General features: G+C 49.9%; 1 protein-coding gene across 2 annotated transcripts in view; it reads right to left on the reverse strand.

The window, feature by feature from the left end:
- Positions 1-2,781: 2,781 nt before the first annotated feature.
- ZFAT (zinc finger and AT-hook domain containing) overlaps positions 2,782-22,199 on the reverse strand; it is a 234,782-nt gene continuing 215,364 nt past the window's right edge. Inside the window, exon 16 of one of the 2 annotated variants that reach the window (XM_003276274.3) lies at positions 2,782-3,715. In XM_003276274.3, coding sequence (XP_003276322.2) covers positions 3,476-3,715 — 240 coding nt within the window. In that variant the 3' untranslated portion in view covers positions 2,782-3,475. The remainder of the gene's footprint in view (positions 3,716-22,199) is intronic. The other variant, XM_003276277.4, reaches the window with a different exon arrangement.

Genomic DNA, 22,199 nt, shown 5'->3' on the forward strand with positions numbered 1-22,199 from the left:
AGCCTGCCCAAACTGACACACCTGCTAAGAGTGAGGCTGGGCCAGGTTTGTCTTGCCTGCGCTTCAGCTCTTTAATTAAAGACTGCCCTTCTCCCCTTCCTCAGTAGATGAGAGTATGGAGGCCAGCTCACACGACAGAGGCAAAGCCCATCCACGTGAGAGGTGGGTGTCGTCTGTGAAGATGCATCTGTGGGAAGTGCCAGGGCTCTTCCAGGGCTAGGCCAGCTGAATGCTGCCTCTGCCTCCTCCCCAGCCCAAGCATTACAGAGCACTCTGGGCTGGGCCCCATCTCCTGCCTCCACCCTGTCTCTGACCTTGGGCCAGCCCTAGGTCTCTTGTCCTTGCAATGACTTCTGCTCACACTTGGCCATGTGGCCCTGGACTTCAGCTCCCTGTAGCCAACCTGGCACCTCGCCTCTGTCCTCCATGTCCTGGGCCTGCACTGCCTACCTGTTGTCAGGGCTGACAGGGAGACAGGACAGCACAGGGAGGGCAAAAAGTACCTGGGGGAACAAGAACTTCATACCTGCGTTCGAGTCCCAGACACATCCCTTTCAAGTGTCCCCCAAAACAGGTTACTTACTGAGCCACCATCTTCTCAGCTGTAAAAGCAAGAAAAGAGTTAGCAGAAGGCACGTTGGTTATGAGTGCAGATATTGCTTGGGCTCAATTCCTGGTTCTGCCACTTCCTGTGTGACCTCAAGCAAGTTACTTAACTCCCCTGTGCTAACAGTTCCCATGAATAAAATTCTAACAATAGCACCAAACTCACTGGGTTGCTGTGATGAGAACATCCATACTCCTAACATACAGTAAGCTCTATAGAAGCGCCAGTGTTCAGTCTTAGGAAGACACAGGTGGACAGGAAGTCTGAATAGGAAGATGCCCATGAAAGGGCCTCATATGGTATCTGGCACACAGTAGGTACTTTACACCCATTCTAAAACAGGGAGGTAGAGAATTCAGCCTTTTAGCACAAGCTTTTACCTTGCCTGACACAAAAAAACACGTGGAGTCAAAAAGCACACGAGAACAATAGCCAAGGGGGTCGGGAGCAGTGAGAAGCTCCATCTCACAGTCACACAAACGGACCACTGGCTTTGAAAGCTTCCCCTCTGAGCCCAGCATCAGCTCCCCAGGAAAGAACCGCGGAGAACCAGGCCTCCTGTCTGCCCCACCCACACACCTACCAGGCCTGGTCAGCCAGGACCACCAGCAATGCCTCACCTCAGCTTCCTGCATTTCCTCATAAACCAAGAGGACAGGAGGGGAAGGGAAGTACACAGGGTCTGTGTATCCAGGCAGGGCAGGCTCCGCACTCAGGCTGCGCAGAGCACGGAGCACACCCTGGGAGTGCTCCCAGGCCACCTTCATGGGCCCCCCTCTCCCGCTACCTTCTGCCCTTGAGGAGTCTGAGGGATACTCATGTTTAAGACCCCCATGCCAGGAATACAAGCAATCTGTGATGTTTCCAGAGTGTGGACCAGGACACTGCTAACAGCTTCAGGGGCTTCACTCATTTAATCCTTTTAATCATCAGGAGTCAGCGATTATCCTCAGACCCATTTCAGACATGGGTAAACTAAGGCTAAGAGGTCTGGTGGCAAGGCAAGGTCACGTGGGTAAGTGACAGGGCAGGGTTTGAGCCCAGGTCCTCTGCCTGCGAGCTGGGCACTCACCCATCTCAACACAGACCACACGGATGCATGGGCAAGATGTCTCATTCTGGAGAACCACCCTGACCTTCTCACCCGTCCCCTCCTCTATCAAATGCCACTGCCTGCCCCACAGCTTACGTAGTAAAATCCACATCCACCATTTCGCATCCCTACTCTTCTAGGATCTGGCTTCTGCTGATCTTTCTGCCCTTCCCTTTAGAGTTGCTCCCAGCCAAACACAAATGCTCATGGCTCAAGTCCATCTCCCACACTGCCCGCCCCAGGGGGCGCTGTGACTCTTCTTTGGAATTCCTTTCCTGCTCCCTCCCACCCCAATCCCTGGAGGTGCAAAGCCCATCTAGGTTCCCAGGCCCTATCACAGGTCACCTCCACCATGAAGCTTTCCCTAACTCATCCCAAGTCAGCAGCGTTCTCCCTCTTCCTTGCTTAAGGCAAGGAGTCACTTTTCTACTTGAGTCAGAGCAGCAGCTTTTAAGCTTCTCCCAGGAGGTGCCCTCAGGCCCTGCTGGGGTGAGGTGAGAGGGCTGGTAAGAGGGAGGGCCAAGTGAACTCTGCCCTCTTCAACAGGGTGGCTACTCTTTTATTTGCTTCTAAACCTGCATCAGATTTCACTGCAAGAAAGGGTTCTTGGAGGAAACAAACCTTGACCTGAGGGTGTCAGATGTTGAAGATGTCAAGACACCCCAGGGCTGGGCTGGGTGTATCAGGACTCAAGTCAATGCCCCACAATGCTGTGCACAGAGCAGGAGTTCCAAACACATGGAATCTGTGTTGAGCACCTGGACTAGAAACCTTGGTCACACAGTCCTGTGTTATGACACCTCTGATGGTCATTGCACTGTTCCTCCCAAATACACAGTGGAAAAGAGGGCACTGCCACTTCCTGGCTGGCAGCAAATCAAATGCTGGGTGCCAGGAAATGGAAGGTGAGATCATTAACCTCAAAAGGTTTCCAAAGCAAACCTAAATGCAGAGGAAAGAGCATCATCATCTGCATTTTAAGGGTCTGGGTTTGGATGGGGTCCTTCTGGGTGGGCCCCAAATCCAAGATTTCAACTTGGGAAGGGGAAATGTAAGCCATCCCGCCTGAGGAACCAAAGCATTCAGACAGGAACTGTTTTTATTCCATCCACCTCACCTCCTTAGAATGGGAAGCGAACAGTGAAATAGTGCATTTATCTTAAAAGTGAAATAATTCCAGGATGGTAGGGCGAGACCCTGTGACGGGTGAATTTACCTCACTTGATACCAAGGGCCCTCAATACTGGGGGAAGTGGGACTTCGTCGACAAAGCCAGGACAATCCCCTTACCCCCACCCCACCCAGCAGTGATTAAAAACCCGTAAGGTCACTTTCTACGTGATGGCTGTCTCCCTCTCACCAGACTGCATAGCGGTTGCAGATGAACATTTGGCACCTAGATGGGGGTCAAGAAGCTGGGGCTGTGATTCAGGGAAGATGCTGAGGGGGACTGGGAGTCTCTGTTTGAATCTTGAAGCAAGGGGTGAAGGTGTGGAGTATGTGTAGGGGAGCTGATGCTAAAGTCTTTCAGGAAACAGATGGTAAGGGTCAGGGGGTGTGTGTCTATGCTGGGGACAGGGTCCTGTGGTGCTGCTGGTGATGCTGACTGCCTTGCCCACCCCAAGTTGGACTAGAAGAGTCCCATCAGGCTGCTGGGCAGGGAGGGCAAAGGAGAGCACCATTCTGTGGGTAGGGCAGGAAGGGTGGCCTCCCCACCCTGGGTGCCTGCAGAGCCTGGTGGCCCCGCCCTGTGGCCATCCGATGCCACATGTCCTCTAGAGTTCCTGGGCCGGCTGCTCCACAGCCTGCTCCTCCACAGGCTGCATGGCCTCCTGCACATAGACGATGAACTCCGAGGCCTCCCCGCCCTGCGTGTAGACAGTCACCGTCTCAATGCCCTCCACGTCGTCGGAGGACACCACCAGGTGGTGCTGCTCGGCAAGCTCCACGGACGCTTGCTGGACCGTCTCCTGGATCATGACCGTGTGGTTGGAGCTGGGCTCCTCCTCGGTGACCTGGGGGAGGACGCAAGAGAAAGGTCACACAGCGCCTACTTCCCGGTCCAGCGTAACAACAAAGTCACAACTACAGTTTAGGAGCAACCAGTGCACTGCGAGAGCATGTCCATTCTCCACGGATCCTCTCTACGAGGCTGTGCTTGCTCTCATGCCCATTTTACAGATGAACAGAATGAGGTTCAGCAATGTAGGGCAACGTGGTCAGGGTCCCCAGCTGTGGCAAATGGTGGAACCCAAGTTCAAACCCAGAGTCCAAGGTTGTTTCCTGATGCCAAGCTGCTTCCCGGGGCTTCCAGGAGGTGTGGGGTTACCTAGAGAATGAGAGCTGGAAGGCATGGTGGGGGTTACTTACTGCAGGTGTCAGCGGTAGGGGTTGGGGGTGCTCCTGGAAATGTATAGCTGGTCCATCTGGCAGTGATAAAGGCACTAGGTCTATCCTGGGCTCTCTGTGTTTCCACACTCAGGGAGCTTGCCTCTGTGTGAAGATCTGTATCCCACTAGGAAGGAGCAGACGCCTGGCAGGCCTGATTTTCCCCAGGTTTCGTCCGTCCAGCAACACTAATGCCTTAACTATTTGGGGGAAGGCCTGCTGGTGGAAACTCACTGCCACAGGGCTGGACAGGAGAGCCTTCTGGGTATCCGTCAGGGGAGCGACCTCATGGATTCTATGGCCAGGCCTTTCTCTGAAGCTCCAAGCTGCCAGATTCCAGGGAAGACCAAATGCCAGCTGGTGCTAATACCCCACATCCCTCATGCTGCCAGCTCTGGGCTGTTTTCAAATAACCACTGTTTTTGATCTTGAGATGAGAAACAAAAGACATGGAGTTGAGACCTTAGAGCTGCAAAAATGAGTGAAGGATTAGAAAACAGGCACAAGAGGAAAGCAAAGGGGCCTGGAATTATCTAGCTGGAGGATAACAGAGTCTTCAGACTTACAGAGGGGTGTCAGGGACACCCATTCATTTCCAGATGAGTCTGAATGGCAAGGTGGAGAGAGCACGTGCTTTGTCCTGCACTGACCGGGCTTTGAGCATCAACTCCACCATTTATAAGTTATGAAGCCTGGGCAAGACACTTTTGCCCACAACCTTCAGTCTACTCATCTGTAAAACAGGGACTAAAGTGTGTTCTTCAGAGGATTCCTGGGAGAATGGAAGGAGATTCTGTATGCAAAGTGGGTGCTCAATAACAGCACTGAGCTTTTAATCCCTTCATTCATTCATTCAACCACACTTTTTTTTTTTTTTTTTTTGGAGACCAGGTCTGACTCTGTTGCCCAAGCTGGAGTGCAGTGGTGCAATCTCAGCTCACTGCAACCCTGCAACCTCTGACTTCTGGGCTCAAGCCATCCTCCTGCCTCAGCCTCCCAAGTAGCTGGTACTATAAGCATGTGCCACCACACCTAACAAATTTTTGTATTTTTGGTAGAGACAGGGTTTCTCCACATTGCACAGACTGGTCTCAAACTCCTGAGCTCAAGTGATCCACCGCCTTGGCCTCCCAAAGTGCTGGGATTACAGGCATGAGCCACTATGCCTGGCCTCAACCACACTTTCTTAAATACCTGCTGCTGCCTGGAAGGTATTCTAGCATGTCAATCACTCATTCTCTCACTCTACAGAACTTTTGTCATCTGGGCAGCTACCAGTAGACTGCAAGCTCCACAAGGGCAGAACCATGTTTGCCTGGTCACAACTGTTTCCCCAGAGCCAAGGTGAATGCCTGACACACAGCATGTGCTCAATATTTGCTGACTGATGATCCACTAGGTGTCAGATGCCACACTGGACACTAGAAAACCCCAGTCCTCTGAGGAAGCCGAGTCTCATGGTGCAGACACAGGGCACAGTGAATGACTGTGCTGTGGAGTAGTTGGGCTCCTCCAGGGGCAGCCTGTGCCGGTGTTGGGGTCCCAGGAGAGGCATAGGGATGGGCATAGGGACCGGGGAGCCATGACTCCCAGGAGGTGTAGGGAGCAGCAAGTGTGCTCGGGCAGCCTCCATGAGGTCCCAGTCACGACATGTCTGGGTCCTTTCTTGGCCTGCAATTGACATTGGGTGGCCTTCTATTCCCCGCCTCTTCTGACTCTGCACTCTCTCTGGGGAGGGCCCAACTGGCTTGGAGGGTCTCATCCTGACCCTGTGATTATTCCAGTCTCCGTGAGTCAGAAGGGCTGTGTCAACAGGTGGGTCATGTTTAATTCAGAGAGAAAAATGGAAAGGGTTCCTCTGGGGTGAGCTCCGGAGGTTCCAAAATTATGGATTGGAAGGAACTTTTGATTCAGACTGATGGAATCCACCCGGAGCTGGAGAGCTATTCTGAGTGGAAACTCTCAATATATTTAGACTGATTTGTTTTTTTAGAGTGAACTGAGATCTGTTTTTTCATCTTTTCCCATTTGTTTCAATTTCATTTAACTGGGAAAATGTACCATGAACCAGGATTTTAGAAGTAAATATTAATGTATTTCACTTTGCAAGACAGAACCTGACAGAAGACTGGGAAAGGGAAGGCATCATGCAGCTAATCTTTTCTCCTCTTACCTGTCAGCAAATGCCACACAAAAGAAAGGGCGAGGGGATGGGGATGGTTTACACCCAGGTCCCCAGGGCCTCACATGTGCAAACAAGCCCTCCACACTCCTGGTAAACAGACCACATACAATACAGGGAGACAAACTCATCCATGAGCTTTAACACGGCTCTGGGTCATGGCACCATTCTGTGAACATAGTGACTCCCACCGAAGCTAACCCTAAAGAGGACAGTGACTCCTTCACTGATGGAAATTTTCCACTGGCTAAAAACCCCCACCCTTTAAAAACACTAACACCACAATGCCCAAGTATGGACAGTGGCTGAAATCACTGCCAAGGACAAGGAGAACCATGCCAGGGCCGGGCCTTTTAGGGGCAGAGGCTGCAGCCGCCTGTCCCCTGGCAGCACAGGGGACAGACTCCAAGTTCTCACAGGACCAGCCAGGAGGAAGCAGGAGGTCCCTCGCTGGCCTAGAAACGGCTGCTGCCCATAGACACCGCAGAGGGGGCCAGCGTGCCTGACCTGAAGGTAAACGATGTGTTAATAACTCTGCAGCAGCAGCGCCTGGGACCACTTCTTGGAAGGTGGCATTGGCCACAGAGGGTCTGTGGTGGGAAAGGACATCGCAGGCGAGAGAAGAGAGTGAGCAAAGAACAGGCGTGTGCCCTACAGCCCCGCCAAGGCCACCGGCCACCTCCCAGTCACCAAACCCACTGGGCAGTGTCCCGTTTTCACTCTTCCAGAGCACTCTCTACCATCCGGCATGAGACGCTCTTCACGGCTTTCACCACTCTCCTCCCCAGCACTGGGATCTGTTCCGCGCCCTCTCCCAGACTGCAGGGTCGCTCACTGCTCTTCTCCTTCTGCCCATCACAAAGCCTGGAGGACGCCTGGGTCTCCCACCTTGACTTCTTCTCTGACCCCCCAGGCACTTTCACTCCCGGCTGAGCCAGACTCCAGCCACCACTCTTGAGCTCCAGATCATACCTCCGTCTGCAAGTGGGAGGCGTTCAGGGATGTCTGTCAAACAATGCGTGAACAGGGCTGTGCAAAAGTCACAGGAGAGAAGGCATTTGAGGGAGAAGCAGCAGATGAGGCCTGAAACGAAGTTCGCAGGCGGATCTTGAAAAGCCTTGGTCATCAGCTGACAGATTGAGCGTTTATTTTACAAAGGAAGGCACAAAAGGTTTTCAAAGAAGGGCCCTGCGTCATCCAATCTGTGACATTTATGAATCAAAACTTGCCTAACATGAGAAGACCTTCTGAGAAGTATGCCTCTCTCATTATCCCTCTAAATATTTATTTGCCCATAGTATCTTTTCGAAGTATTAAATCTATTTAAAGATAACCTTTCTCCATTCATTTTGTTCTGTTTTTTCAATTTTCAGCCTCCAGGGTTTGTCCAACAGAATCCCCATGAAATTCACCCACTGCTAATTATCATAGTACAAAAAAGTGTCCCAACATCATCCTTTGGGCTTAATTCACCAGAAAAAGCGATGGAGGCAATGGTGATGTATATTTCACAAGTCCTGCAAAGAGCAGGCTTCCTGGTGTGCACAAATGTGACAGGGGGGCATGCTGTTGCCCTGCCGTGTTACTGAGCATCCAAGACACGAAGGGTTCCTGAAGGTCCCCTGCAGCCTGCTGTTGGGCCTCCTTTACACTCTCCTCAGTGTTCACGAGTGGCTCTGCTGGCCCTGCAGACGCTGCCCACACAGATGTCCACATCACAAAAAGCTAATGTGTAGCGAGGATGAAGGAGGGAGAGTGGGTTGCTTTACAGAAGGGGTTCATAAGGCTTTCTGCAGAGTGCACCTCCTTTATGCATTTCATGGCATATGATCACACTCTGTTTGCTTTTATGCAGTTTTTACAAACCATGCACCTCCTTCCTTGTTCCCACGGCACCCAATATCCACCCAGCCACTTGCAGTTTACTGAACATTCTCCCATGCCTTGTCCCGATTCTTTACACACAATGTCTTGTGCCTTGGGCATTTGTGTTCCCATTTTACAAATGGGGACACTGAAGCTCCTCCTGGCCTCGTGACTTATGTAAGGTCAAACAGCCAGAAAGTAGCAAAAGCTGGAACTTAGTCTGGGTGGTTCAGAGACCTCCTTCAGCTGGTGTAGTGTGACAGCCACTATCAGGATCCCATGTTATGGGTTGAGATGATTAAATTATCACTCTTTACTCCTCCTGATTAGTCTCAGGCTGGCTGTAGAACTCTCAACCACTCTCTTTGTTCAAAATAATCACTCTAGTAGCTTAATCTATTAGCACAGGCTTAAAATTGTTCTTCACCACAGAAATAATATGGCGTTCACAGTGTCATTATCCCCTGAGATGAGTACTCCATTTTCCCCAAATGCTGTATCTAACACATCTATCACATAAATTAGCAGCAGCATAGAGAGCTTGACAGAAACCCTTAACCCCTGGGATGCAGAGATTATTCACTGAATCAGGCACTGCGTTCTGCTGTTCCGCTGTCTCCAGTGTTCTGGAGTCTGGACAAGATCACTGTCAGGACCGGCACTTTGCTGGGCTCTCTTTGTGCTGAAGGGCAGCTTCCCCTTGAGATCCCATATCTTCCTTGGCTTTAACCCATCATCATCCATTCATCCAGCAAACGTCGAGTGGATACTCCGCTGTGCGCCAGGCAGTGGCTATGGCTCTGGCTGCCTCATTGTCTTGCTTTTTTTCTACTCCCCTGCCTGTTCTGCCTTCTCCTTCTCCTCTAGCTCCTCTCCTCACTTCCTTTGTAAAACCCATTCCTCTCAGGTTAAGCTTTCTTCCCCCAACATTTAAGAAAATCCCAGAAGTTCCTTTAGCTCAGGAAACCCTCCTTAAGGAAGGTGGGTCCTGCATTGCTCCCACAGTGCTCCAAGGGTGCCCCGAGGAGCCAGTGCACAAAGGCTTTTACAATCCACCTCTGCACAGATCTCCCCAGAAGCAAGTACAGCACTGGCTCCTCCGTGACCAGTCCAGTGCCACGCTCTTGGTAGGCACATAGTAGGTGATGGTGATTTAGGCTGGTGCAAAAGTAACTGCAGTTTTTGTACCAACCTATAGCTGTAGAACTGCCCATGTGTAGAACCTGGAAGCGACGATAAAGAGAATTGTCTGGAGCAGTCATGGACTCCAGGGCCAGCTGCTGCCTGCCCTTCATTCAAACTCTGTATGGCAGGAGCCCCCCAGATGATCTGAAAGTAGGGAAGACGGTGCACTGTCTATGGAGGAGAGTCCCTTTTGGCTCCAAAAGTTCCAAAGGTCCAATCACCTTATTCTATGGAAGGGAAGTCAAGGCTCAGAGAAAATAAACTGCCCAGGGTCACACTGCTGGAAATAGAGCACAGATTTTTTGATTTCTGGTCTGCAAAATTCCCCAGCCTGCACAAGGCAACTTCACACCAAGCCACAAAGCACTTTGGTTACTGGGAGAACACAGCCAGAATGTACAGCATGGCACCTGGGCAGGGGCGAACGCCAAGTAGATTTTCCCTGGAATAACAATATTATTTATAATAGTTGTAGTGATTATTATTATTTTGAGACAAGGTCTCATCCTGTCACCCAGGCTGGAGTACAGTCACACAATTACAGTTCACTGCAGCCTCAAACTCCCGGACTCAAGAGTTCCTTCCGCCTCAGCTTCCAGAGTAGCTGGGACCATCCCTGGATGAACAAAGAAAGCAGTAAACACACAGTGATGATGATGATGGAAACATCATCATCAGGACAGATCTAGGGCTTTGAGATTACAATCTGGAATGATAAGAAGTGCTTGCTGTGGGTCAGGTGCTGTGTGAAGAGTTTACGTGTATTAGGTACTTAGTCTTCACAGCACCCTAAGAAGTCTTAGTGTCCCAGCTTTAGAGGAGAGGGGGACACAGGGGAGGATGACAAGCTGCCCTGGGGGGCTCTGCCCACCCACTGGGTCCTGGGGAGTTACATAGTTGCTTCCCCCTGCTCCTCCAGGCCTCTGAGCCTGATGGTCGCAGCAGCCAGGCCACTGTGCACAGCTCTGGGCTTGGCCAAGCAGGAGGCTGCAGTGTCAGGGTCCACACAATCTTCTTGATTCTCCCACTGGCCTCCTGCATTTGACCCTAGCACAGTCTTTTTTCATACCTCTCTTTCCTCTCTAATGAGAAGGCACTGATGGACTCCTCTGTGAAAGTACCCTCTGCCTGGGAAACATGTTCTCAAAAATGCCTGGAGGCTGGCTGAAGCAGGAAGGACAACCCCTCCTCGTCTGACACGCGTTTTCAGGAATCCTTGACACTGATGGGGAGGTGTCTTGCCAAACAGGAAGACTGTAGGGAAGGCAGTGGCCCATGGAGACACTTGGCCTTAGTGTATAACCTGGCCCACAGCCTCTGAAACCCAACCCCCTAACATAGGTCTTTCTGTGTCAGAGGCTGCACCAACACTCCTCCCCAGGACACTGAAACAGCCCCAGGACACATTCAAGGACATCAAAACATGACAAACAAAGACTCATTAAGAGGAGAGAGAGCTGAATCTTATGGCTGAATCCCACAGAGGAGGCAACCAGAAAGGGAAAATGTTCTTACTAGCTGGGTATTTAAAGTAACAATTGTTTAAACTGCTGGTGGAATATGATAAACACCACAAATTCGCATCACAGCTTTCAAAACACGGTGCGAAGAACCTCCTGGTGCCCGGGTTCCCCACATGCCTGTGCGGAGGGGCTGGGGCCGCCTTCCTGTTCAGTCCTCACAGGGGATTGGAATTTCCAGGGTTTTATCAGACCATGCAGAACCTACCAAATTATTTGAACTTAGCTCTCAACACATAAATAAGTGATGAATAAAAGAATTTAAAATAAAACCCCTGTTGGCCCTAAAATGAAAAAGCAGATGACAGTGGGATGGCATCAGTGAACCTCTTACTGGGTTTGCATCCCTTTGAAACAAAGCTGCCGCCAACGCAGCTGCCTTTAGATGCTGCCCACATTCCCGGTGCCCTCCCGCAAGCCTGTGCCCTCCGTCAGGCACTGGGAGGAAGATGAGCTGGGGGGTCTCTTTAGGACAGGAATCATCCTTTATGTTTTTCAGGGGAAAGAAACTCCACCGACACCTTTGCCACCGTTGCCACCACCATCAGGAGGTCGTTTTGCTTCAGGCAACCTTCATGTTTCCAATCCATTTTTAAATAAATGGAATCAGGTTCCTATTTATTAAACCATGTCTTGGAGAACAGCCCTCTCACAGATGTCATGAATGTCCTTGAAAGGGAAGGCACCTGGGGCTGTGGCTCAGGAAATGAACAGAGAAGCCACTCTTTCTTCTCCTCTTGTTGGCACTCCTGTTGTTCTCAGGATCAGTTCTCAGAACCTGCTGGGAGGTAGCCCCAGATCCAGATCCAGCCTTCCGTGCTTCTGGGGAGGCGGACGGAATGCAGAAAGCCACCAGGAGAACACAGCCACTGTCAAGATCATCACCACAGAGAATGTAGTGAGCACTATGATGAGCAGGACTTGATGAGATCAGGCCTGGGAGAGGCAATGATGCAAAGACAGGAGCAAATCGAAGGCAAGATGCAGGCAATGTGCATAGGGGTGAGGGGCGTGTGCGAGGGTTTGCTATGTACACGTGCATGCCTGTGTGCAGGAACATGGGTGTGCATGTGCGCATATGTGTGTTCATGTGTATATCTGTATGTACAGGTGTGTGTCCATGTGTGTATATGTCCATGTGCGTGTATATGGGTCTGTATGTGTCCATATATTTGCATATGTCTACGTGGATATCCATGCTTATGTGGGTGTGTGAGTACATGAATATTGTGCACATACGTGAATGTGATATGTGTGCATACATGTATGCGGGTATGGGCATGGCTTTGTGTCCATTGCTACACTTGTGTATCTCCATCTTTAAATCTCAACAAAGGCCTGCAGGTAGAAGACATCTCTCCTTGCTCATGCTTCCTTTCCTTCTTTCTCTTCTGCAGCCTGTGACACTACTTGCCCCCTGGTTTACAGTCACTTCTCATAATGACCTGAACAGGTAGGCCCCTCCCAGTTTACAGAGTGTTTGTGGATCCTATATCTCCTGTAATTCTCATGGAGCCCTGTGAGGAAGGCAGGGTGAGGGGATTCCCATCGCATCCCTTTGAGAAGGGGTGGCTCAGAGAGTCGATGTGAGCCCTCAGCTAGTAACAGGTGATTCTGGAATTTGAAGCCAAGTGAAAAACCTCCGAAGCCCACAGCCTTTCTATAATATTCACGGCTTCCTGTAACCTTCAAAACAAAGGCTGAGCTCCCCTGTTGGACAGGCAAGGCCCTCCCTGCCTGACTCCTTCCCCCACACTCAATTTTGGTCCCGGAACACACATGCCCTCTCGCCTCTGAACTTCCAGCTGTGCTGGTCCACCATCTTTTCCCAAAGATCCCTTCTTGCCCTTGAGAACTCAGGTCCATGCCCTCTCCTCCAGGAAGCTCCACCAGTGTGCCCTACAACGCGGTGCTGACTCCTGTTAAACACCAGCAGCACTGGATCCCAGCTAGCACTTTATGCGAGGCGCAACCTGTGTCATGCTCTCCCTCGCCTTTCCGGCACAAAGGTGAACAGTGAATGCTGCTTCTCAAATGAATCACTGGGATAAAGAGTGCAGAGTGGAAGTCTTGCTCAAATCACCACCAGATGAGGCACAGCTGAAGAGGAGGGAAGACGCCCCACCAGGACTTGACCTCTGTACTGAGCAACCACAGGAATAAGAGAGTGTTAGTTAGTGAATGAATGCAGCAAGCCCCAAGCGGGGGCAGCTCAGGCACTGCGGTTCCAGGGGGACGTCTAGGGAAGAGTGGAGGCCTGACTTCAGGAGGCCCCTCACGGCCCAGATGCTGCTCAGTGGGGCCTTCGTATAGGTGAACAGCTCCCCCATGCTGAGCTTTCGGCGGCCCTTTGCTAATGAAGTTGGCAGATGGGCAGGTTGGTGCAAGTTTGCTGGGGCCAGAAGTGACTGAGAAAGCAGAAGATGGATAGAAAACAAGGCTAACATGGGGAACAGGTGTGAAAGGCCAGTGCTTGTGCTGAGCTGCTAGACTGCAAAGCTGTCACTCTCCTTGGGTGGAGTTAGGAATGTGCAGTTACATAACATCAGCACTTGATTTGCAGACAAATCGAGGTGGCCTCTGTGTTTAGACACCGCTAAGAGGTGGGCCATTTGTTGAATAAGCCATCTCTGAAAGCCACCCACTCTCTGCTTTGGACTCATGTGTTCAATTCCCACATATACTTCAGACAACTTCTGGGCCCTCTCTTCTGTCCACTGAGAATTTAGCATGTGTCAGATGCTCTGGTGGAGGCTAGAAACAGAACCATGAGGCCAGATGCAGTCCCTGCCCCCAACAGGCTGCAGTCCAGGGAAAAAAAGGACAGGGGGCTTGTCCTGGGTTGTCAGGGTCAGGGGAAGGTGGGGTGGGAAGCAGCCAGTGGCCAGGGATGCTTTCCTGAAGATGATGACCCTGATCTGTAACACTGTGGGATTCCTACGAGTCTGAAGAATGGGAGGAGGTGTAAAGAGATGGGGAAAAGCACCAGGCAGAGCAAAGGGTGTAGCAACAGCCCAAGGGCTGGACAGATGCAATGAAATTCAGTATAGCCAGAGCACAGAACAAGATGCAATGAGATTCAGTTATAGGCAGAGCACAGAACAAGATGCAATGAGATTCAATTATAGCCAGAGCACAGAACAAGATGCAGTGAAATTCAGTACAGCCAGAGCACAGAACAAGATGCAGTGAAATTCAGTACAGCCAGAGCACAGAACAAGATGCAGTGAAATTCAGTACAGCCAGAGCACAGAACAAGATGCAGTGAAATTCAGTTATAGCCAGAGCATAGAACAATGCTCAGTGAAATTCAGTATAGCCAGAGCACAGAACAAGACGCAATGAGATTCAGTATAGCCAGAGCACAGAACAAGATGCAGTGAAATTCAGTACAGCCAGAGCACAGAACAAGATGCAATGAAATTCAGTATAGCCAGAGCACAGAACAAGACGCAATGAATTCAGTACAGCCAGAGCACAGAACAAGATGCAATGAAATTCAGTATAGCCAGAGCACAGAACAAGATGCAATGAAATTCAGTATAGCCAGAGCACAGAACAAGATGCAATGAGATTCAGTATAGCCAGACAAAAAAGAAAAATTCAGTAAGCCAGAGCACAGAACAAGATGCAGTGAAATTCAGTATAGCCAGAGCACAGAACAAGATGCATGAAATTCAGTATAGCCAGAGCACAGAACAAGATGCAATGAGATTCAGTATAGCCAGAGCACAGAACAAGATGCAATGAGATTCAGTATAGCCAGAGCACAGAACAAGATGCAATGAGATGAGATTCAGTATAGCCAGAGCACAGAACAAGATGCAATGAGATTCAGTATAGCCAGAGCACAGAACAAGATGCAGTGAAATTCAGTATAGCCAGAGCACAGAACAAGATGCAATGAAATTCAGTATAGCCAGAGCACAGAACAAGATGCAATGAAATTCAGTAAGCCAGAGCACAGAACAAGTGGGGGATGGGGGTGGGGAAGAGATGAAACAAAGAGGAAAAAAAAAAAAAAAAAAGACTAGAGAGACCATCAGGACCCAGATCATGAAGGATCTTATAGGAATTTTAGTTTTACTCTAAAATTAATGGGCGCCTCTCTATTAGACAGCAGAGACCTGATCTGATCAGACCCCCAAGCTCACTCCCCTGAGGTGTAGGAGGGGACTATGGGGAAGAGGAGGCAGAAAGCCTCCAGGTAGGGAGGCCAGGGACAGTCTGGTATCCCGTGAACAGGATGGGTCTGAACATGGCAAGAGGGTGCAGTGATGGGGGCCAGCAGAGGAGCCTCTGTGGTCTATCTGAGCCCTGCCCACCCACCCCTCAACCCATTCTAGGAGGATCTTAGGCCCACTGCTCCCCGGGCGTGCCCCCTTCCAGAGTGCAGTGACTGCCACCCTGGCCGCTCCGATCCTCAAGCTCAGTCTGCACCTTGCTCACCCTCTGCAGCCTCCAGCCCTCCCTTGCTCCTCTCCTGGGCCATTTTCTTCACTTGCCCCACAGCACAGCTCCCTCCTCAGCATCCTCCGTCCTCTCTGGCTGTTTCCTCTCCATCTCTGCTGCATCTGTCTCCACTTCTGCACCTCTAAGTGGCATAGGGCCCCAGCGTTCAGCCCCAGGAGGGCTCTTCTCTCTCCGCATCCCCTCCTTCCATCATCTCAGCCAGGCTCATAGCTTCAAATATCGTCTTCAGGCTGACAACTCCCAAATGTGTGTCTAGACCAAACCCTTCCCCTGAAATTTAAATGTGCATAGCATATTTCCTACTAGACATATCCATGTGGGTGTCAAATAGTAATTTCCAAGTTAACAAAGCCAAAATGGAACTAGTCACTTTCTGCCCACCCAAGCTGCTCCTCCCTCCTCTGTCCTCTTCTCGGTAGAAGTCACCACCATCCACCCTCTTCTCAAACCAAAAGGCTTAGGCATCAGCCCAGATTCTGCTCTCACACACACTCCACGTCCAAAGCATTGCGGGACCTGTCAGCTCCACCGGGAAATGCAGGCCAGAGCACTCCAGTCCTCCCCTCCCCACAGGGCTACCTCGGCCAGGCCACACTGTTTCTCACCCTAGGTCTGACCACAAAAGCCCTTAAGCAACTTTTTAATTATGTGGATCATCATAAAAGTCTATGCCTCAGTTTACCACCTAATGCCACAAACACAGATGGGAGACACGGAATCTGAGAGTAGCATATGCTAAAGAGATCCAGGGGTTTGAGGTGACACCAAGATCAAGGTGAGTGAATGGTGAGCGTGGTCACTGTAAAGGCAGCTTAGAGTTCACTGAAAAGAGGGACAAAGACCCATCCCAATCTCTTCCAACCGCTGTCAGCTTCAGACCTCCCCTGGAGTCCATGCCTGCGTTCAACCACGAAGAGGACTAAAGACTCATCAGTCAACATTCCAAGAAGGCTGACGAGTTCTAGAAAAAAATGGCTGGGGTACTTGGCGATGCCTGTGCCTTCAAATACACAAGGAGCTGTCACATGAGGGGCCATCAGATGTACTGCTGGTTCGGGCGGGGGCCAGAGCTGACAGAGGGGCTATGAAATACAGTGGGCTGCTGTCTGGAATTGATATAACCAGCTCCCCATTGTTAAAGTTATGCAAATAGCTGCTCCAAGACCATCAGGCTGGATTCTTCCTCAGGATGGACACTGAAATTAACAGGAGAGTCTGCCCTTTACCCCTCCCTGCATTCCTAAGTCCATAAAGCAGGAATTCCTACCCTTTCAGAAGTCTGACAGACAAGTCCTGCCTCCCCGCTGCCCTCTCACATACCTCCCTCAGAGGGCCTGGAGAAGAAATGCAAGCCGGTGGCTTGGCCTCCTGTCTGCCTTGCTGTCCTCCCCTTGCCTAGAGCTCTCCTCCTCCACCATGCCTGAAGCCAGTGCACCTCAGCGGCAGAAACCTCCACACCCTGTAGAGATCTTTTAGAAAGCTGCAGGTGTGGGCAACAATGTGTCAGAATGTCCCTCACAACCAAGAATTGTTCTGTTCTCACCAAGACTTCTAAATTTTCCCCCAAAACAGTCACAAGGATAAAAATAAACAATAACAACAACCTTATTTATGATCTGAACCTAGAACCTAACTGTTTCACATGCAAACATAGAGTACTGAGTCTGTGTGCTGCATTCTTCTAGAAATACAACTGCTGTTTCCAGCGAGGGAAGACTGTACTTCATTTGCTTTAGGAAAGCCCTCCAGTGTCAGCGATGCTGCTCACATTAGTAGCCTCACCCTCAAGTCACAATGTGCTCTTGGCCTGTGCTTGTGGCTGGTGCACCCAGAGTGGACACTACGCTTAGGAGAAGGCACCTGACCACATCGTTAGGTTTTTATTTCATTTTCTTATTGTTGCTTTAACCAATTACTAGAAATTTAGCAGCTTAAAACAACACAAATGTATCATTTTTCAGTTCTAGAGTTCAGAAGTTTGAAATGGGTCTCACTGAGCTAAAATCAACATTTCAGCAGGGCTGTGATCCCGGCTGGAGACTTTAAGAGAGAATCCACTTCCTTGGCTTTCCCAGCTTCTAGAGACCCCTGCATTCCGTGGCTTGTGGCCTGCTTCCATCTTCAAAGCCAACAACATTTGGCGGAGTCTTTCTTACAATGTCATCTCTCTGGTTCTGACCCTACTGCCTTCCTCTTCCCCGTTTAAGGACACGTGTGATCACACTGAGCCCATGTGCATAATCCAGGATAATCTCCCCATCTTGGATTCAGCTATTTAGCAACCTTAATTCCCACTTGCCATGTAAAACCTAACATATTTGTAGGTTCTGGGGATGAGGACGTGGACATCTCTGGGGCACCACTGTCCTGCCAACCACTGTATCTTGGTATAGTCATGTCTGAATATTAAAATACTCAATTTATTATTTTATAATTAATAACTTTCCATTTACTTCTTGTTATTTTGGTTAGAACATTAGAGGTTCTTTTTTTTTTTAAGTCATACATGTGTAGGAATCTATGAATTTCATTTCAGGAGAGTAAAAGGAGTGTTAAAAGGTAGTCATTAATCAATGGGAGTCCCGGGTCCATCGGGTTGAGACTCCACATGTTACGGCAAGCAACTGCCCTCCTAGGAAGAGCTGCCCTGCTGTTTCCCAGCCCTGCCTGTGACTAGATGGCTCAACTGGTCTCCAATTCCTCTTCCTCTCCTGTTGCTCTCATTACCATCTGATTCACTCATGTCTTGTTTCTCAGATGCTTCCACACCTCGAGATCAAAGGAAAGGGTGCAATTCATTATTTCCTCCCAAATGGCCAACATCTTCTATGGTCCCTTCCACTCAGAAATTCGCGGACTTCATATTATGGTAAGAATTAGAGGTCTGCAGACAAAAGTCCAAATACAACCCAACAACAAGAATGAAAAAAGAACACTGCAGTCGATTCTTGCAGGTAGAATATTCCCCTGTGTGTGTTTAAGCTCTGGGGAAGAAGCCTTATTTTTTCCAGTGATTAGGGCTTCACTCACTGCTTAAATTATAACCAAGCAATAGCTTCCTTTTCATTCTCAAAAGGGGGACTGGCAGAACCATTTTACAAGGTTAACAAGTAAGCACATTTGCTTTCACAACCCTAGGTGAAGAGTGGAGTTGTATAAGTCAGAAACAAAGGGAAACGGCAAACACCATCCTGAATTTATAGAGGAAAGAAAATGCATCAATGAATGTGGTTTGTAAAAAACATCATAAATTCCTAACTCCAGAAATATATATCTATATAGGACAAAAAGAAGGGTGTTCTGAGGGGGCATTATGTGCAAGAAACTTGTGGAAATATCAGAAGATATTCACAGGCAGGAAGAAAGCATTCCATACATCAATGGAGATTTAAAGCCTTTTAAGGAGGTAAGAATGCACAGGAAGTGAGGAAGGCCGTGATTCATCCCACTGTCAGGCTAGACACCTTTCATGGAGGAAGACAGTATAATGGTGCCTCTCCACCCTATTTTTCTCTTGGTTGTAAGTAGACAGCGGACACATTTTCTTTCCTGAAAGTATAAATCCCATGCACAGTGCAAAGCCTAAGCTGTAAAGGCCGCCTGCTAATGGCAGTCACCACCCATCTCCTGTGTCGCCTGGGTCTCTGCAACACTGAGACTCCACTATCAGCCGACACAGCTGCAACCCTGTTTCCTAAGCCCCAGGCACTGGAGAGCTCTGCTGCCACCTGCAACATGGACTTGTCCACCAGGTCCCCAGGCCTGAGAGAAACGGGAAGGGCCAGCTCTCTTTATTGAGAGAGAAGGGCCTTCGAAACAGGATAAGAGGGGCAATGCAGGCTTCCTGGCCCCAGTGCTGTAAGAAGAGGATGAAAAGGTTTCCATACTGGCCAAACCAACTCACTGGGCAACAGAAAGAGTATGCCATGACTAGAACATCTTGTACTTCTTGCATGTCTCGGCAGTCTAGGCGTAGCTTAGTTTGGTCTGAATAATCATTTGACTGGAAAAGGAAACCTTCTCTCGTAAATTGTAGGAAACTAGAGAGATCCACATGGTAGAGAGAGTGAGTGGGAATGAAGAGACGGCGGGGCTGGGGGCAGTGCCTGGCACAGGGCAGGTGCGTGAGGCGCGGCACTCATGACTGCTTCTGGATGCTGGCCCTCCTTGGAGGAAGGGTCTGCCGCCCCCTCCCCTCCCCAGCTAAGCCAAGCTCCCACGCACTTAAGCTGCTGCCCGTGCGCTTCACACATCCCTTCCACACCATCATGCCATGGCCACAGGGCACCCAGCTTATAGTAGGCACTCAATAAACACTGAATTGAATTATTCAAATGTGGATCCCAGGAGATATTTCAAAGCTGTGCTGAAACAGTTCAGAGCAGATTCACCATGAAAGGGAAGGAGGCAGGCAGAGCTTCTCCCTTCTCACAAATATCTTTTGATATTTAGACACATTTATTGTGCATAGTACTTGACTTTCTTCCCCTTTAAGTGTACATACACTGAATCACTATTTGATTTAGTGCCAGGCCTGGTGTGGCAGCTCTACAGCATTGCCCGGTCCTCACGCAGGGAGCACTCTCTTCCCTACACATTCTCCTCCCTCCACACCCCTACCTGGTGATCCCTGCACAGCTGTGCAGCTGTTGGGGTTGGGCAAACCTTTCAGATTTTTTCTCACCCAAGTCCCCTCCACTGTACTTTAGGAGTAGTTTCCCTTGTACATTTCCACCTGCCTGACTTTCACAAAATCACCCCCGTGACCATCCTTGCAGGCCCCGGCCTTTCTCATTGCTGGTGGCTCTGTCAACCTGAAGGGCAGGTGCTCGATAAAGCTGAGGGGACAGGATTGATCCGCTGCCCTTTCATGGGCCACCTCGAGGACGCTGTCTTGGTGCCTGCTGGGGAAGTGCTTGGCTCCTTTCCTCAGCTGACGTACACTCTTCTCCCCCTAATTAAGCAATCTGCTTCCACTAGCAGTTTCTTTCCCAGTACTTTGACACGAGTGACCTGAAGCCTCCACAGAACCCCACCAGGGCCTTGCTGATAACCGAGCAGAGAAGGAAAATGGAGCTGGCAGGACCCAGGTCGTATTCCTCCCTGGAGGACCACAGAGCAACAGTCCTTGCCCAAGGTAGAAAAACCAAACTCCCAGGAATAAAGTGTTTTCATTTTTTGTTTAAAATATGTTTATCATAACAAAACACAAACCATTTAAATCACTCATCAAACTTATCGAGGTAAGTTCATTAGTAGCAAGCAGATCTAAGAACAGAAAAAGAAACTGACTATCTCTTCTTATTGTGAGCACCAGTGAAGCTTTGACATTCACCCTACTGGTGTTGACATGACAGTCTCCGATCTTACGCTGAAACCCCAGAGAGATACCAGCTCCTGCTCTTCAAATCCACACGACCCATGTACTTCTCTCTCAGAGTAGGAAGATCTACTTAATTCAACTTAATTCAACTCTCTTTTGGCCTGGTCTTAAGTCTCTCTCACACAGAACCACCTCCTGCCCAGCTCCCCTGACTTTGGGCAATGTCCCTCAGTATCCGCAATTCCAAAGCAGCCTGGTCTCAGCTCAGGCTGCTGTCACAAAGCAGCACAGGTTGAGTGACTTATAAGCAACAGAAATCTATCTCCCATAGTTCTGGCGGCTAGAAGTCTGAGATCAGGGAGCCAGCATGGTTAGGTTACAGTGTGGGCCCCTCTTCCAAGGGCAGATTATTGACCTGTAATTGTATTCTGACATGGTGGAAAGACAGAGATCAAGCTCTCTCCCCTCTTATTAAGGCACTCATCCCATTCATGGGGCTCCACCCGCAGGACCTAATCACCTCCCAAAGAACCCACCTCCAAACACCATCATTTTGGGGATTATACTTCAATCACATGAATTTAGGGGAGAACACGAGCATTCAGTTCATCATAATGCCTCCCCCAGGGCCTCCTCTAAGGGGATTACTCACAGTGACTCAACAACTGGAGTCCGTAAGGTGTCAAATGATTTGGAGCCACAATCATGTTAATTTGTGTAACTATGTGTTTACCTCCCTGAACCAAGCAACAAGCTCTGCCATGAGAAGTGGTATCTGGCACAGTGTGGTGGCTCACACCTGTAATCCCAACACTTCAGGAGGCCAAGGCGGGCAGATCACTTGAGCCCAGTAGCTCAAGACGAGCCCGTGCAACATGGCAAAATCCTGTCTCTAGAAAAAATACAAAAATTAGCCAGGCACAGTGGTTCACACCTGTGGTCCCAGCTACTCTGGAGGCTGGAGTGGGAGGATCACTTGAGTTGGGGAGGTTGAGGCTGCAGTGAGCCATAATCACACCACTGTACTCCAGCCTTGGTGACATTTTGCATAATTAGGTATAATGCATGCAACAGCCCCTTGGAGTAAGTTCCATGATCTTCCCATTATACAGATGGGGAAACACAAGTTCAAAGAAGAGAAATGTTTTGTCCAAGGTCACACACTATTATGTGACAGATCCAGGGTTCCAGCCCAAGCAGTCTGGCTGTCTTTTAGACCCTTGCTACACCATTGGCTGTGCCAAGGGCTCCTCCATCCACTGTGACATGAGCTGGGGTGACTCCCATGAAACGGGCTTCTCCAGAGATACCCCCTTGTCCTGTCCATCTGGGGCAGGGGGGCTCTGTCCCAGAGGCCTGAAGCTCCTGTGGTAGGGTATGCACTGCCAGCCTGGAGAGCACGAGGCTGCTCAGCACAAGTCACACCCAGGGCAACTGGGCCCCACTAGCTCAGCTTCCCAACATCTGATCTGGCATTCACGGTTTTGAATGTGGATGAAGCCTTTAAAATGTACCAGGCCCTAAGCCAAGTGCTAGAGATCCCAGAGATGGGTGAGAACAAA

The sequence above is a fragment of the Nomascus leucogenys genome, chromosome 16 (genome assembly GCF_006542625.1).
Source record: "Nomascus leucogenys isolate Asia chromosome 16, Asia_NLE_v1, whole genome shotgun sequence".
NCBI classification, from domain to species: domain Eukaryota; kingdom Metazoa; phylum Chordata; class Mammalia; order Primates; family Hylobatidae; genus Nomascus; species Nomascus leucogenys.